This window comes from Chaetodon trifascialis, chromosome 24 (genome assembly GCF_039877785.1).
Source record: "Chaetodon trifascialis isolate fChaTrf1 chromosome 24, fChaTrf1.hap1, whole genome shotgun sequence".
Lineage (NCBI taxonomy): Eukaryota > Metazoa > Chordata > Actinopteri > Chaetodontiformes > Chaetodontidae > Chaetodon > Chaetodon trifascialis.
Window position 1 is genome coordinate 6,289,515 of NC_092079.1, and position 14,960 is coordinate 6,304,474.

At 46.9% G+C, this 14,960-nt stretch overlaps 1 protein-coding gene across 2 annotated transcripts; it reads right to left on the reverse strand.

The window, feature by feature from the left end:
- Window positions 1-1,526: 1,526 nt before the first annotated feature.
- Window positions 1,527-13,963, reverse strand: LOC139352103 (insulin receptor substrate 2-like). 2 transcript variants are annotated; one of them, XM_070994160.1, is made up of 3 exons: window positions 11,046-13,963; window positions 10,121-10,620; window positions 1,527-2,997 (listed from the first exon to the last, which is right to left on the reverse strand). In XM_070994160.1, the coding sequence occupies exons 1-3, from the start codon at window positions 13,730-13,732 to the stop codon at window positions 2,993-2,995; spliced, it is 3,192 nt and encodes a 1,063-aa protein (XP_070850261.1). In that variant the 5' UTR covers window positions 13,733-13,963; the 3' UTR covers window positions 1,527-2,992. The 2 variants fall into 2 exon arrangements, with proteins under 2 accessions (XP_070850261.1, XP_070850262.1); XM_070994161.1 differs by having other exon boundaries at window positions 10,121-10,617; window positions 11,046-13,938.
- Window positions 13,964-14,960: the final 997 nt, after the last annotated feature.

Genomic DNA, 14,960 nt, shown 5'->3' on the forward strand with positions numbered 1-14,960 from the left:
TTTTTTTGTCCAACCCCCCCCCCAGAGCATACTTAATGTAATTTAGGCAACATAACATATTACTTATGGAAATAAAAAATGAAGACAAAGTTGTACCTCTTTAAATAAATTCATTTATTTCTGTAGGTTGCTATCCATAATCAATACAGACAAAAGCAATACTCAACTACCAGAATTTATAAATCATTATAATCATCTCTCGTGAGCATCACAATAAACAGTATACTGAATTATGTACAATGGAAGACGACGACACATTCAGACTGAGTCAATCCAGATCAATCTGTAAAAGAAGAGCTTGTCCATGGACACAGAAATGGGGAAAGCGCTTTGAGACATGTCAAGAACAAAGTTCTCGGCGACAAAAACAAAACACTTGGCAGAAAGAGAAACGCACAAGGAGCAAAACAGCTTCTGCTCGTCACGAAAAGAAAAAAAAATCGATGCAATGTTACATTTGGTTCCACGGTTGTAAACTAGATTGTATTCATGTCACTATTGCATATGCCATTAGGTAAAGTGTGTCAACAAGGCAAAGAGATCTCTATAATAAAATAGACAGAGTATTTTTTTTTGTCATATAGCCACAGAGACTGTGAGGGAGAAGAGCATACAATACACTGTACAGCCCCAAAGCAAAAACCTTGTCCCCTTTTTAAAAATCGGTAGCCAAAGTCTTTACACAGGAATATCATTGCAACATAGGTAAAATCTAAGTTCTCTATGTATTTTCAATAGATTTTTTTTTTAGTTAAACTCTTTCTATGTACACAATATACACATTCAAGACTCATAAGATAAATAACTCCACAAAGCGTGGTACAGCTCCAATATTAGACTCTGTCAAAACCAGTTCCCACATTGTGTTTCTGTGGCGTTCCCACCAGCTCAGCAATACATTCAGACATGGTTAAAAGTGTTACAATCTACTGTACACTGAAGGGGTTGTGAGCCAGTTGGAGTCGGCACAGTGGACAATGCAAAGACCACAGTGTCAGGGTGTCAGATAGAGTTAACACACCGCCTGGCAGCCATTTTGGAGGTTCAAAGCTCTTTAATTTTCTTGTAATAAGTGTAATGAATCAAGTTTTCTCAGATTAAAACAATACCATATAACTTAAATAATGTTAACAAATGAAAGCTTGAATTTATCAGCAATAAATACACTGTAGCTACAGCCTTTGTATGACCAGTACCTCATGGTTGCTTATGTTAGCCAACGTTAACAAACTTTAGCTACTGTAGATATTGCTGTGTACCTAACATTACTGTTTTTGCTTTTTAAAATTCTTCTCAACTTGTCCACGAATGTTACACTACATGTTAGCATTATCCTAAAATTTTGCTCTGCAAAAGTTACAGAGCTCACTTTATTTGCTAGCTTTAGCTCATGCTAGCTAATGCCAGGCAGCAGCTGATGGTAGCTAATATTAGCACACATGAGACACATGCTGCAATATAATAGACTGTGTTCTAGCATTGAGCTTTATCCCGTGAGCTTAGCTGTAAGATGGTTATATAGTTAAGTGTTTCTTTAACTTGTAATGTTGCATAACTCATAGCCAGATCAAACTTTTTTATGCTGTCTGCAATACAGTTCTTTATTTCAGACAGCTGGTTCTCCAGTGAGCCTCCATGATAGCGCCAGATGTGGCCGATGACCTTACTTCTTCTACTTTTTCTGAGTTGCAGAGCCCTCCTCCCCTCAATGCTTGTCCAGCACTGCTGACACTGGCGGCCCCTTTCCCCCCTCACTTCAGCCTTCACTCGTTAACCGGAAAACTGTCTCGGCTGTGGCCCGACCTCGACGCCATTCAGCGGCTCCACCCCTCCATTGACACCTCGACTAGACACCGTCTAATGATATCACAGCAGGAGCGGCCTGCATGGAGCTGAGCAGCAGGCCGTAGGTTTGAAGGTAGGAGTGTGTGAGGTTTTCAGGCTCAAGTGACTGAGGAACTGTGGGAGGTACAGTGCATTCAGATGCCTGGTGTTACGGGGTCTGAGATGAGTTATAAAGACATGCATAACTCTTAAAGACATTTAGAAATATATTTCTTTAAGTCCAGCGCTTTGAGTGGACAAAAAAATAAACTAGGTTAGAATAAATAAGAAATTAGTAATTAAGAAAATACTTTAATATCAATACGATAGATCAGATCTCAAGCAGCCCCACTGTACTGTACATTTGTGAAATAATATTTTTCAACAGTAATCTAGGCTTTTTACGTTCCACAACAGAATAACAATATAGAGATGTAGGTCCAAACATACATACTGAAATAGAATATTTATCTCTTATTTCATAGAAAACATAAGGACAATATAGACATTAAGGCATTGTGTAGGTCTCATCAGACATTCATTTTCCAAAAATAAATAAAATATCTAATCTAAATATAGTTATATACTCAGTGTACCATGGTGTCCTCGCGCCCGGGGCCATTTCTAAAGTAGGTTTTCGTTGTTTGCTGACATACCAGTTGGTCGTACTTTGTCTCAGAAACACACTCGCACGCATACAGGCAGCCATTAAACTACCCTCAAGTAAATAAATAGTATCTGGGTACCATTAGAGTTTTGTTATTGTCTGACTATCTTTGCGTCTGTGCTTGCGCCAAAATTTGGGTCAGAGGAGAAATGGCCTCTGAGAGGAACAGGGAACGTGTGGCGCACCAACACACAACACACACATCAACCCACACACGCAATCACACCTGTCCCGCCTTCGGCAAATTCATGACATGCATAGATGGTGACCTGCTTGTTTCCTAAGAAGTGTGCGAGTGTGTGTGTGTGTGTGTGTGTGTGTGTGTGTGTGTGTGTGTGTGTGTGTGTGTGTGTGTGTGTGTGTGTGTGTGTGTGTCGCTGAGGGTCCTGACAGTCTTTTAGAGCCACAGTGCCCAGCGGAAGGGCAAAGTTGTTTTTTTTTGTTGTTTTTTTACGAGCAGCAGGTCGGTGAAGACGCCAAATCAGAGGATAGAGGACTTCTTCAGTCTGAAAGAGACAGGAGAGAGGAAAAAAGGGAGTTAGTCTCTTCTTAAGTTAAGCATTTGTGTCCATTTACATTCAACTGTCAGGCACATTTAACATGTAAAAAACACGGATGTGATGCATAAATTCCACTGAACCAGCTCAGAGCCAACAATCATGACACACACACGGAGACTTAATGCTGCACAATGACGTTTTGTGTAAACAGACGAGTTCTGATTCCATTCAATGTGGTCTGAGGTGACCAGTTCATTTGTTGTTTATTGTTTATATTTTTTGCACACTGCACATGCTGCTGCTAGTGGTCAAAGCTTGTGTGGGTAATTCAATCCAAAATTCTAAATACAGTCTTTACATAGAACTTGAATAAAGCCGCAGCAAATGTAGAAACAACTCTTGCACATGAGGAAGAAACGTGTGAGTCGGGATGTTTGAAGAGCCCCTTTCATTGCAGATGATTGGTTTCATTTGTTGGATTGTTTTTTTTTTTTCTTAAAGTGAACAAACCCCGGTTTGTAGTCTCATTATTTTCCCACAAACAACACCTGTGCCAACAATTCCGACCTTTCAGACAGCGACATGAGAGGTCGGAGAGAACAGCCTCATACTGTACAGCATGAACTCATTTACAGACTTAGATTAGGCTGTGTTTTTGTGCCACAATAACAAGGAGACACTGGGGAAAACAGCTTGAATAACAAGAACAGCGAGTGCTGCACACACATGCTAAAGACAGGGGATTTGGATTGTGTAAACCTGATTGCTTTATTTGTATTATGTGTCTAATGACGACAGTTTGAAATCATTTTGGTTCGTTATGGCCTTAATGTGTTTGTGCGTGTGGGAGGGTTTGTGTGTCTGCACATGCATGCGGCATTATCCTGCCAATGGCAGCCGGCCTCTGCAGCTCACTTTGCTCCACCTGGACTGGTCACCCCTCCGCTCCATCCTAGTTCTGTCATGTTGTGGTTTGATGGTGTGTGTCGTTTCTTAACACACCAGCTGTTTTGCCCAGGAGGCGCTTGAAGGACGGCGGGGGGAGGCTGGGAGAGGGAGGCTGGTCGGCAATGGCCGTAATTACATAATCTGGGATGTAGAATGATGGGGGTGGGGGTCTCCTGTCGCGCTGCCGTGTTGCTATGGACACACACTGAGCAGAGGAGGACCAGCTAGCAGTACAGTAGCTGATGCATCTCTGATGTACATTCAGAGAGCTGTGGTTGCATGTATATTGCAACAGATATCGATAATTATGTTGGCTTTTGAGGCGTTTTTCATGTGTTGAAAGCCACTGTGTGTGCAGAGGAGGGGTTGCTAGCATAAAGAAGGAAGCATTGACTTGAAAGCAGAGAAGTGGTCAGGAGGAGGGAGGGGCGCTGGGTCAACCGGAAGCTTCGGCAGCTGGAGGCCAGCAGTTTATGCCTGAGGAGAACGCTGCACAACTCAATGTGTGTACAAGAAAGGAGATACGGGATGAAAGAAATGAGCTTTAGAGGTGCTAAAACACTAGATTCCAGGGGGACAATATCCTCGCAGCAGTCGAGTGTCATCAAACCACACAAGGATTACATGGTTGTCTTTGGGCAGGGAGACTTCTATCAGTGCAAGTCTTGATGAAACTCTTTAAAAAGACGCCGGATAACCTCAAAAATGCGCAGCGGTCAGGCTGAAAGCAAGGCTGGTTTTCTTAGCCCCTGAAAAGTTGCCACTTTCGGAGCAATCACCCAACGCACACATATAGCAACAGCCTCGAAAAAACACGACCTTAATTCTATTTTAGAATGACAAAAGCAGAACGATGAAGGGTAGTGGAGAACATGAGGGATGTCACTGAATCCTGAAATGAGTCCACGTATCACAGAATTCACTGGTGGATAAAGACTCAGGGATAACTGACATGCATGTTTGGCTGATGTGAGGCAACATTTGTCTCCAGTGCTGCCCGGATATGATTTTCTAGCCAATTTCCTAATAGATTTGTTGATTTTAGTGCTCAATTATGATAAACTCAAATTTGGACAGGCTAAAGCCAACAAATGCCCACACCTTGCATTACGTATTACCCAGATGCCGTCCGTGGAGTAGCCACTGGCTCTCGCTCATCTACCCCTGGCCGTCTAATCTGGCCTGCAGAGGCTGTAATCTCATCTGGAGCCGTGGCTGGATAAATGTGGGGAACGCTGGCCACGCAGTTATCTAGCAGCTAGCGCTTCTGTCTGGAACATCCCGGCCTAGTTTAGCCCCCCTCCTCCCTGTGCCATGACACACACACACACAGACAAACACACACACGCTGCCTGGAAACTCTGACACAAGAGCCTGCGGTGTTACATGTGCATGTTTGTTCTCTATATATCAAGTAACACGGCATTTCTGGATTTCCTGCCTGGGCTATTTGCACTGCTTTGTGATTTTTGCAGGATATCGGCTTAAGTGCAGGTTTGATGCGGATGTAAATAAACTATTCAAGAACTTGTGCGTGTGTGTCTGAGCCAGGGTGCTGGGAGGCAGCAACAATGGATTGGACAATCAGGCTGATGGGTAGAACCAGGTGTCACCTTTACGAGTAATTCCACAAATGCCAGAACAAAATGGGGCACGCCGACAATCAAAATAGAGACACGTGGGTGCCACTAAGTCATGATGTTGGCCAAAGTTCCAGCCGTGGAAAAAGTGGTATCAATGCAATTATGCAAATGCCTCAGTGTGTGTGTGTGTGTGTGTGTGTGTGTGTGTGTGTGTGTGTGTGTGTGTGTGTGTGTGTGTGTGTGTGTGTGTGAGAGCAGCAGAGAGCCAAAATGAAAAGCAACTAATTTTCATGACTGATTCCTCTGCTGATTTGATCTCTACAGTGTCATAAAATATTAAAAAATGCACGTGATCATTTCCTCCAGCCCAAGATTGTCTTTAAAAGGCTTTTTGTGTCCGACCAACTTCCCAGAACCTGAACATTTTCAGTTTACTGTCACGCTGTTTTACAATTTTTAGGATTGCTGCCTCTTAGGACAAAGCAGCTACACCTCTAAGATTTTAGATAAGAATTGAAATTAAGTGTTTTTTTCTTCACCTATCCCATAATGCATTTCATGAATCCCTCATATTTATCCTGTGAGCCACAGGAGGCCTGGAAGTCAGTGACATAAGACAAAGACAAGCTGGTTCTGGAGGATATTTGTCATAAATTAGTAAGAGATTATCAAAGTAGCTGCATAATCCTTTATTTCTATGCCGATCAACTCATCAATTAATGATTTCAGATCTAATTTAAAAGTGAGGGGAAGCATTTAGTTTTGAGAATAAACCTCATCTCCGATTCCCTCTTCCCTCTGTGTGTCAATGCACACCTTGTTAGGACAGCCGCATGGACTGAGCATGCTCAGAGCCAGTTAGGGATGCATGGCTGTGCAGCCAGACCTCTTTCGCTCGCTGCACCCTCTAAGATCAGAGCAAACAGGAAGTGTAAGTAACACAGATATACGTAACGTGCTCTGGCTGCATTTGGATCTGCCCGATACATCATGTCTGCGATGACATCACTCGCAATACTACGGACTGGATGACGTTAAGAGGAAGCGGGATTTGAGTCGATGGACACGAATGCTTCTAATCTGGCCGATGAATTACACAGACGCACACACACACGCATGATGCTGATGGTCATATTCTCTGCAGGCTGTGGGTGCGGCAGATGGTGGGCTGTCATTAGCAGAGGGATAGTGAGTAGGAGGAGTAGGAGGGGATGTGTGTGTGTGTCCATGAGATATATAGTGGTATGTATGTGTTTACGTGCTACTGTAGGCATCGGTGTGCTTGCATGTGTGCTGAGGTGGAGTGACAGGTGTTTAACCCCCCGTTCCACCCCCTTTTTCGCCAAACGCGACACACACTCTCTCACACACTTGCCCTCCAGAGAGTGGCCATCTGCCACTAGCACTCAGGAGGGACTCGGGGCATCACAGCAGGGCTGCTCCTGTCTTGAAGACCCCTTATGATTTTTCCCCCTCCTTCTCTCAATTCTTTTCTACCCTACATGATGCCTGATGGTGAAATGATGATGACCACTCCTCATACAAAGCAATCGAATGAATACACCTGCAAAGTGATATATAAGCTAAACTGTCAGTAGAATCATCTCACAGTGCAAATCAAGCTTCTCAAATCGCCATTAGGAAGCAGGAGTTGGTTGACGCCGTCAGATAAAGGTATTAGTCAGATGAAGAGGTGGAAACAGAGACGGCTGACTTGGCTAATCTGGGTCTGGTACAGAACATCCACCTGGCTGAGCTGCGGCTAGCCAGGGCTGCGAGAGGAGGCGAGCGGCTTGGGTTAGGGCAGAGGTAAACACCACCTCAGAGTCACATGGGCTGGTCCGCTGCCAAAACACGATGTAAACAAACACCTGACCCTTATGCCAGGCATTAAGACACCCCAGCTGAGTCCAGGTGGAGCACCAAAACAACAGATCCAGCTGTCAAAAGTTTATGACTTTGGGGTTTTGTTTACTAGAAGCAGTTTCAGTCACACTTCTTAATAAGGGGGGCGTCATGTGAGTCTGGGGGTAAACGCTAAATTCCAAGGAGCCGTTGGGGCTGATTGGTTGAGTACTTTGATCCTGACAAACAGCCACATGTTCCTCCAGCATGGCGTTACCCTGACCGGAAAGTCAACAGGTTTTCATTCCAGGCAAACTCCGTTCCACTGAGAGGGGAAACTAAACTAATCTGCGTCAAGGCGCAGAGGAAAACCGACAGACTTTTGGGTCAGTATGGCACATGGTGTGGGGGCCCAGCGTGACGTCCTGATAAACACGAAATCAAAGCCGTCCGTCAGTGGGGCCCACGCCAACCCCCTCCCCCGTAGCCCACTTTGACCTCCTTCACCCCACTTGGACACACAGCAGTGGGAGGGACTGTTCAGTAAACAAGCCATCAGGTCTGCCATCCTGGGTCCTGCACTCCCAGAATGCACCTTGGTTGAAGTTGGCCTCACCAATGAGTTTGTTTGTTGCTTTAAAAAGCTCAAGCCCCTCCCCTCCTTTTTCCACTGAGCATACTAGGCTGTGCTCCCCCCCCTTCCTCTTGTCTTACTTCTGCTAAGTGAACAACCTAATGAGGCAGAAGGGCACGAGTGCACGTGCCATCCTGCCCCATTATGCATGCATCCATTTGCTCTCCCACAAACAGGCAGGCAAGCAGCACTGGAAAACAAAACAGGCTACTCTCTCTCTCACTGCACATCTCTGCCAAGTGTTCACGGATGCAGGCAACACCACTGGAAAAAAAAAAAAAACATCCCTGAGAGAAAAAAACACCCCCGACTGCCCTGCATGCGTACGTGCTTGAGTCCACATGTATGTGCTTGAGTCTTTTCCCTCCCTTTCCCTCGTAAGTCCCATTCAACGAGCTTTATTAGCACCATAAAAATATCTGTACTCCACCAAAAACATGAGTGCAAAACACGTGCACACCAACACACCTCAGATGAAAACAAACAAGCGAGCACATGTTGTTGGTAGTCACTCAGCTGCAAATCAAATATCTGAAAGGACGCAGCAGACCGTCATTAACTCACTTTACTGCCTGTTTCACTGAAAAACAACTATTTGACTTCAGTCATCCACATGTCACCGCCAAAGATGTCACACAGTTGGAAATGTAAAGAAACGTAAATTCAGGGATATCACTGGCCGCGCAAATAACAACACATAGCATTTCTCCATTCGGTGCGTTAAAAAATGAAACCTAATATAACTTCTCTCTCCACAAACAGGGGCCTTATGGTGAAATAAAAGCCACTTTCTATTCAAATGGCCTGGAGCCTGGGGACAAAAACAAGCCCCTCTCACAGCAACTTTTCAAACCCGCTCTGCCAGGAATGCGGACCGTGACATCCAGTTACCTGATGGCCGCATAGCAACTCGCCCACTTTGCTGTTTTCCCTCACTGCCTACAAGGACACACACACACAAACACATATCCACTTGTGCTGGGCCTCACATGTCAGCGTGCAGCCCCCCCCCCCCCCCATGTACTGCTAAATGCATGTGAGCTCACTGTGCCCAATGAACGATGAGGGGACAGACAAACTTAATGTCAACACGCCGCTGTCCCTGTCCTCTTTGTTTACGCCGTCTGCTGTCCCACGCCACAGCTTTAGTTTGTCCACTGGGATATTCTGGGACACTGTATTGATTGTGGAATGGTGGGAATAAGGGGTCTGTGGAGGTCACATTGATGTGCAACACATCCTAAAGCCTACCCAACTGAAAAACAACAGCCGGAAATGCCCGCGGCCTTACCTGTCACTGTGGTATTACCTACTGCAGCATTACTGCTATTAACAAAGCACAGCAAACCAATTTTATAGACTTGATAATGAACTATTTAATACATTCATATTTACTGTGTACTTGTGTCTGATGGTTCATAATGAATCTCTAGTCTCTCTTTTCTGTGCAAACAACTTCCATTCATAATAAGCGTTGGTGGAATCCCGAATTCTGCTCGTGTATTTTTAGTATCTGCTGCCCACAACAGTAGCAGCGAGGCAGCGTCCTGCTCAGTCATGGTGCTTGTTTACTTCAGAGCTCTCAGCCTGGTCACGTTTCATGGCAGCCTTGTGCTGCGTTCACATGTTGTGGGAAATGTTGGGATGACCACATATGAACGATTTAAAAAAATAAAAAAACAGTAAAAGCATGATTGATTGCAATAAAAGCCAGAGGCCACTCCTCTTTATTTTGAGACTGGCTCTCTGATGTTAAACTGCAAATGTTGCCACAAAACATTATTCATGCTGCAGGATTTGAAAGCACTGAGAAGTAGGAGCTTGAGAGCAGCACCTGAAGGCCACATCAGCACCACCTACTTATGTACTTTGAAATCCACGAGGCCAGTTTGAATTTGAATCTTGAGAAAACGCAAGTTTGCCTTCATCTTTGTTGTTTTTCTCGTCCATCTGTAACCGTAAAACCAAACAGCTTTGGTCATTTTTGATTTAAAAAAGCTACCTTTCACATTCTGAAACCCTTCACCCCCTCCTTTAAAACAATAACACCTGCAGGACTTAAGTTGAAAGTTTAGATGCATTATTTAGCAGTAACACATCTGACATCTGCCTCGCTCACCTTTGGCAGTGGTTGCAGTCTCCTTGAATCCCAAACAGACATATGGTGTGCTGTGTAATCCATTGATACCCCCTTTGCAGCTGCTGGTGGGCTTGAAACCAGCCAGGTCCTCGCATTTCTCCATGTCCCTGTTGTCCAGCAGGTTCAAGGCAATGTAGTTCAGTCTGTTCGGGCAGCCGGCCGAGCTCTGCCGGTTCACCGGGCTGCCGTATTCCTCGTCAGAGCCCTCACTGCTCCGGGATGAGATGTTCTCCACCGAGCTGTGCCTCTTGACTGTGTCGCTGCGAGCGAAAGAGGGGAAGACTGGCGTCACCGTGGCGGTAGAGGAGAAGGTCTCCGAGCTGTGGCGCCGACGTCCCTGCGGATTGGCCCGGATCACCTTGGCAGAGTAGTCGGGGCCCACTGTGGAAGAAGAGGTGGCCCCAAGCAGGAAGACCCCAATGCTTTCTGGGACTCCCTGGTCCTCCAGAGAGAGCCTCCTCTCTCTGCTGCTCTGGCTGCTGGAGAAAAGTATTCAAAATATGAGATTTAGTCAGCAAATAGCCTTTATTTTCAAACTGGAACAAAAAGTGACCATAAATCTTTTAAAGGTTTAAAATAAAAAGGAACTGCCACAATATTTATTTGATTTGCACAATTCAAATCCCAAATATAGTAAAGTTTAAAATCCTTATCTGCCTCTTGCTAACACCATATCCCTTGTGATCAATATGAAGATATAAAAGGATGGTAATGTTGACTATTTGACACTTAACATTAATTTATTCACTGAGTAAAAATGGCCATTTGTTCATTGAAAGTAATGTTAGCATGTTTTTGTAATGACTGAATCACTACTGTTGCCTTTTTCTGGGATCCATCTCGCAGAACATTTAATATTGAAAAATATTCTAATAAATGATCAAATGATTCACAGATACAATACCTTGCTGTGATCTGGGGAACAAGCTGTGGAGGTGAGCTGGTCATCCCAAACGTCATCTCAGTGTAGTCATTTTTCAGCTCATCGCAGAGGCCCTGAGACCTTTTCTCACCATCCAGATGGTACACTCCATCCTCCTCTGAGCAGGGGCACATTGATAACTCTGGAAGTGTGTCCAAGCGCTCAGTGGGAGTGTTAGCCGCCTTGGGTGAGTGTGAGCCCAGCTCCAGGTTTATGTAGTCTGTCAGAGAGGGCCTCCCCGGACCCCCACCGCTGGAACCCAGTGATGAAGACTGGCTCTCTGTAGATACAATGGAGGGCTGCGAGAATCTGGTGCCACTGAAATCAATGTTAATGTACTCCCCGGGGCTCCGGGGTTCTCCAGGCAGGGGGTGCTCATTCATGCTGGGCAGGGTCCTCAGGGTGTCTAGGGATAGCCTGTTAGGCCTGCCCAGCCTCCCTCTGTAGGGCAGCGTCTCCGCCCGGCCGTGTCTGACTGGAGATGGTACTGAGGGGCTCAGTGGCGAGGTCTGACCTGCACTGGGCTGCATCACTGAATAATAGTCGGACTCCCCCAACCGCTGCCTCAAACTCTGAGGGCTCATCAACACGTACTGGCTGCTTTCTTCATTCTTTGAGGTCTGAAGTTTAGCAGGAAGCGTGAGGGAGCCGGCCTGATAGGCTGGCCTCACTGACGCAGGTTCACCAGCCATCAGGCCCAAGTAGTAATCAGGGGGGGTCTGGAGTGGAGGTGGGTTTCCAGGTGACATGTTCATGTATTCACTATTCCTGTCTGGGCTCTCCATGGAGGATTTCGAGCCACACCACATTCTCATGTAGCCGTTGTCCTCCAGGGAGCTGCTGCAGGGCGAGTTGTTCTTGTAGCCGCCACTGGCAGCCGCCTGAGGATGCACCCTAGGGTTCACAATCTGCTTCGGTGCTGAGACACACATGGGGCTCATGGGTACATAGTTGTCTACCTTGCCAGACTGGGATGCTACACCTGGTGTCATGGGCATGTAGCCATCATCTGCAAAGTTACTACTGGAGCTCCTGGATGAACCAATTTCAATGTCTCCATAATCCTCTGGGTAACACACTTTGGGCGAGGCGGAGTGAGAGTTCTGTCCGTGCGCCATCCTCATGAGTGTGTGCTCATCCAGGGAGGCAGAGGACAGTGGTGCCACCACCCTCTGTTGACGTGGTGTGGTGAGGGAGTGCGTCCGCTTCCTGTAAGCCTTATCCAATCCAAGACCCTCCAAGCAAGCCCCAGACTTGCTGCCATTGGCCCCCTCCATTATCATGTAGCCACAAGGGTCGCTGATGTCACGGGATGGCGGCGTGCTGGACAGAGAGTCAGGGGTGTCACTGCGCGTCAGGGGGAGGAATTTGGGGTCACCTGGGCTGGAGCTGTAATCATCACACAGCATGAAGCCAGTGTCACTGAGGGAGCCAGAGATGGAGGTGCTGCAGCTGAAAGGCCGCCTGGCTTTGTCAGGAGTGCAGACGTTAGTCCCCCCTCTGGGGGACATGCTGATGGGGCTGGAGGCAGCCGGAGGGGAGTTAGACACTGGCATGGACTGGCTATGATGCAGGTTGGAGGAGGACTCAAGCATTCTGCAGGTGCGCCCGCTGCTCAGGGTATGGGACCTGCTGAGGTGATTCCCAGAGTTTGGACTGGTGGGGCTCCCGTTCACAGATATGGACATGGATACAGGCCGGGTCACGCTTCCGTCTCCCTCGCTGGCCGTTCTTATCCGACAGGATGTGAACTTTCTCCCTGGGGACGTGGTTGCCATGCTATCTGTTCTGGATCTCCTCACCAGGCCCGTCTGACTGGGGGGGAGGTTATTGAGGTTGCGTCGTGTGGGCACAGAGATGGGGTTAGTGCTGGCAGACTGGCTTTTGCTCCGCGGCCTGAACTCAGACAGCTCCTTCATGGCTTTCATGGCCTCGAGGATGGTCTCATGAATGTTCTGCGCCACCACTGAGTCCTCCGCCTGCATCCAGAACTCTCCGGGCCCAGTGACCGCCGACCGGCCAACCTCTATGAAGAAGAAGCTGTCTGAGTGGCCGCATCTCCGGATGTTCATGAGCTGTAAACTGACAGCAGCGGTGTCTGAGTTCAGTTTGACAAAGCTGATGGTCCGGCTGGATAAACACAGCCTGTACACTCCAGTGAGATTCTTGATTTGACCCAAACCTTTGGATTTCAAGTTGACCTGCCATACCTCCTTATAGGCAGCTGATGCAGGAGCAATGAGTCCGTAGCTGGCCTCCTCAAAGCCCACTAAAGAGGAGGTGGAAGCGGGGCTGTCGTACACTTTCCCCTCGGCTATGAGATCAGTCAAAACCGTGAACCAGCTCTCCTGCTCCTGCTCGTTGTCCGCTGCCACAGCGAAGTACTCGTCCTTGGTGTAGAGGGCGATGAGGTGCTTGTGTTTGGCGTCGGCGCGTTTGTTTACGCACAGACAGGAGTCCAAAGTTATGACCCGTTTCGCGGCGGACTTGTTTCTCCATTTCTTCTCGCTCTCATAATACTCCAGCCGGGCCGGGCAGCGCTCCGTCGGCTCCCGGAGCACGAAGAAGCGCCGGTGTCCGTGTTTCTGCTTCCTCAGGTATCCGCACTTCTTCACACCATTCGTCCCATTAGGTAACAGGTGTCCTCCGGTCGCCGGAGGACTTGCCATTTCTCCGCGCTTCACTTCCCAAGTTCCAGATAAGCAAAGCCCTTAAAAAGACGCAACTCAGCGAAATAAGACTTTAAATGTAACACGGCGTTTCATCTAATCCATAGCAGACACCGATAGCTGCGTCCGCTGTGCGCCACGGTAGAAGCAACAGTGCAGCCGGACCAGACCAGGGACTGATCCGATCCTGGAGAAAAACATCATGTGACGCTGCTGCTCTAAAAACAGACTAAAACACAGAGTCATAGGGGGGCGGTGCGTCCTGCAGGGGCCGTGCCTGTCCATCACCCGGCTTCGACCCCGTCTATTGGCTGACAATATAATTCACGGCAGGCAAACCCCGCCCCCTGCTTTCCAAACAGCTCTCCCGTGTAGAAACAGAAATGATCATTGAATAACACGAAATCCCGCACGGTGTGCAGCGACATGCAAAGTGTTATGCAAAGACACAGACTTGAGGCTTGTTTATCTGGTTAAGGCAGCAAAATGTTACTCCATTAAGATATATTTAAGTACATCTTAATACATGGTTATTCACAGTGTCTTTGACAGGCCGGTTGAGCCCGTTTGGATTAATGGAGATTTGAATGTGCTGCGTATTGCTGTGCTGCAACCATTCATTTCTCAGGCAGAAACACTGTAAACAACCCTGATGTCCCACTTGTTATATAAGGGGTGTTGTGGCCTATTTTTAAACCTGTGGGTATTCCTCTCCAACTGGAACCTTGTGTTTCCTATTTCAGGATCCCTCACCATTCATTCTCCCATCCAACACTCCAGCAGTGTCCAAATTTGGTAATAATTATGGTCATTATCTCTTGAAAATGTAGCTTTTTGCTGTTTTATTTTTTTTTAAACAGCTGAGAGGGGCTGAGAGGCAACCCTGCTTAGTTTGTGATCTGATACTTCTTCTATGCCTATGCTGCACTTTGCGTCATATTTACAAAATGTTCATGCTGAATGAGAAGCAGCCATCTCACAGAGGGAATGACTAAAGCAAATGCGTCAGAGGGTTCAGTGGGACAACAAGCTGCACAAATGCTGCCATCATCTGGCTGCTCGGGTTCACTCTGCACCACTGCAGCAGCCAGCACACACAACTCTTCCCACGTCTTGGGAAGAAAAAAGTTTTTCTCCTCGGCGTAAATCACAATCAGAGACGAACAGCAGGCACCAGAGGTGGTGCTGAACAACAAGCCCTCGTAGCTGACTGCGTTCGGCTGTGAAG

Bases quoted from the DNA above. Each gene is read 5' to 3' on its own strand.
- LOC139352103 (XM_070994160.1), bottom strand. From the start codon at position 13,732: ATGGCAAGTCCTCCGGCGACCGGAGGACACCTGTTACCTAATGGGACG. The intron at 10,621-11,045 runs GTATTGTATCTG...ACTTTTCTCCAG, and splicing joins GTTCCCCAGATCACAGCAAG to CAGCCAGAGCAGCAGAGAGA.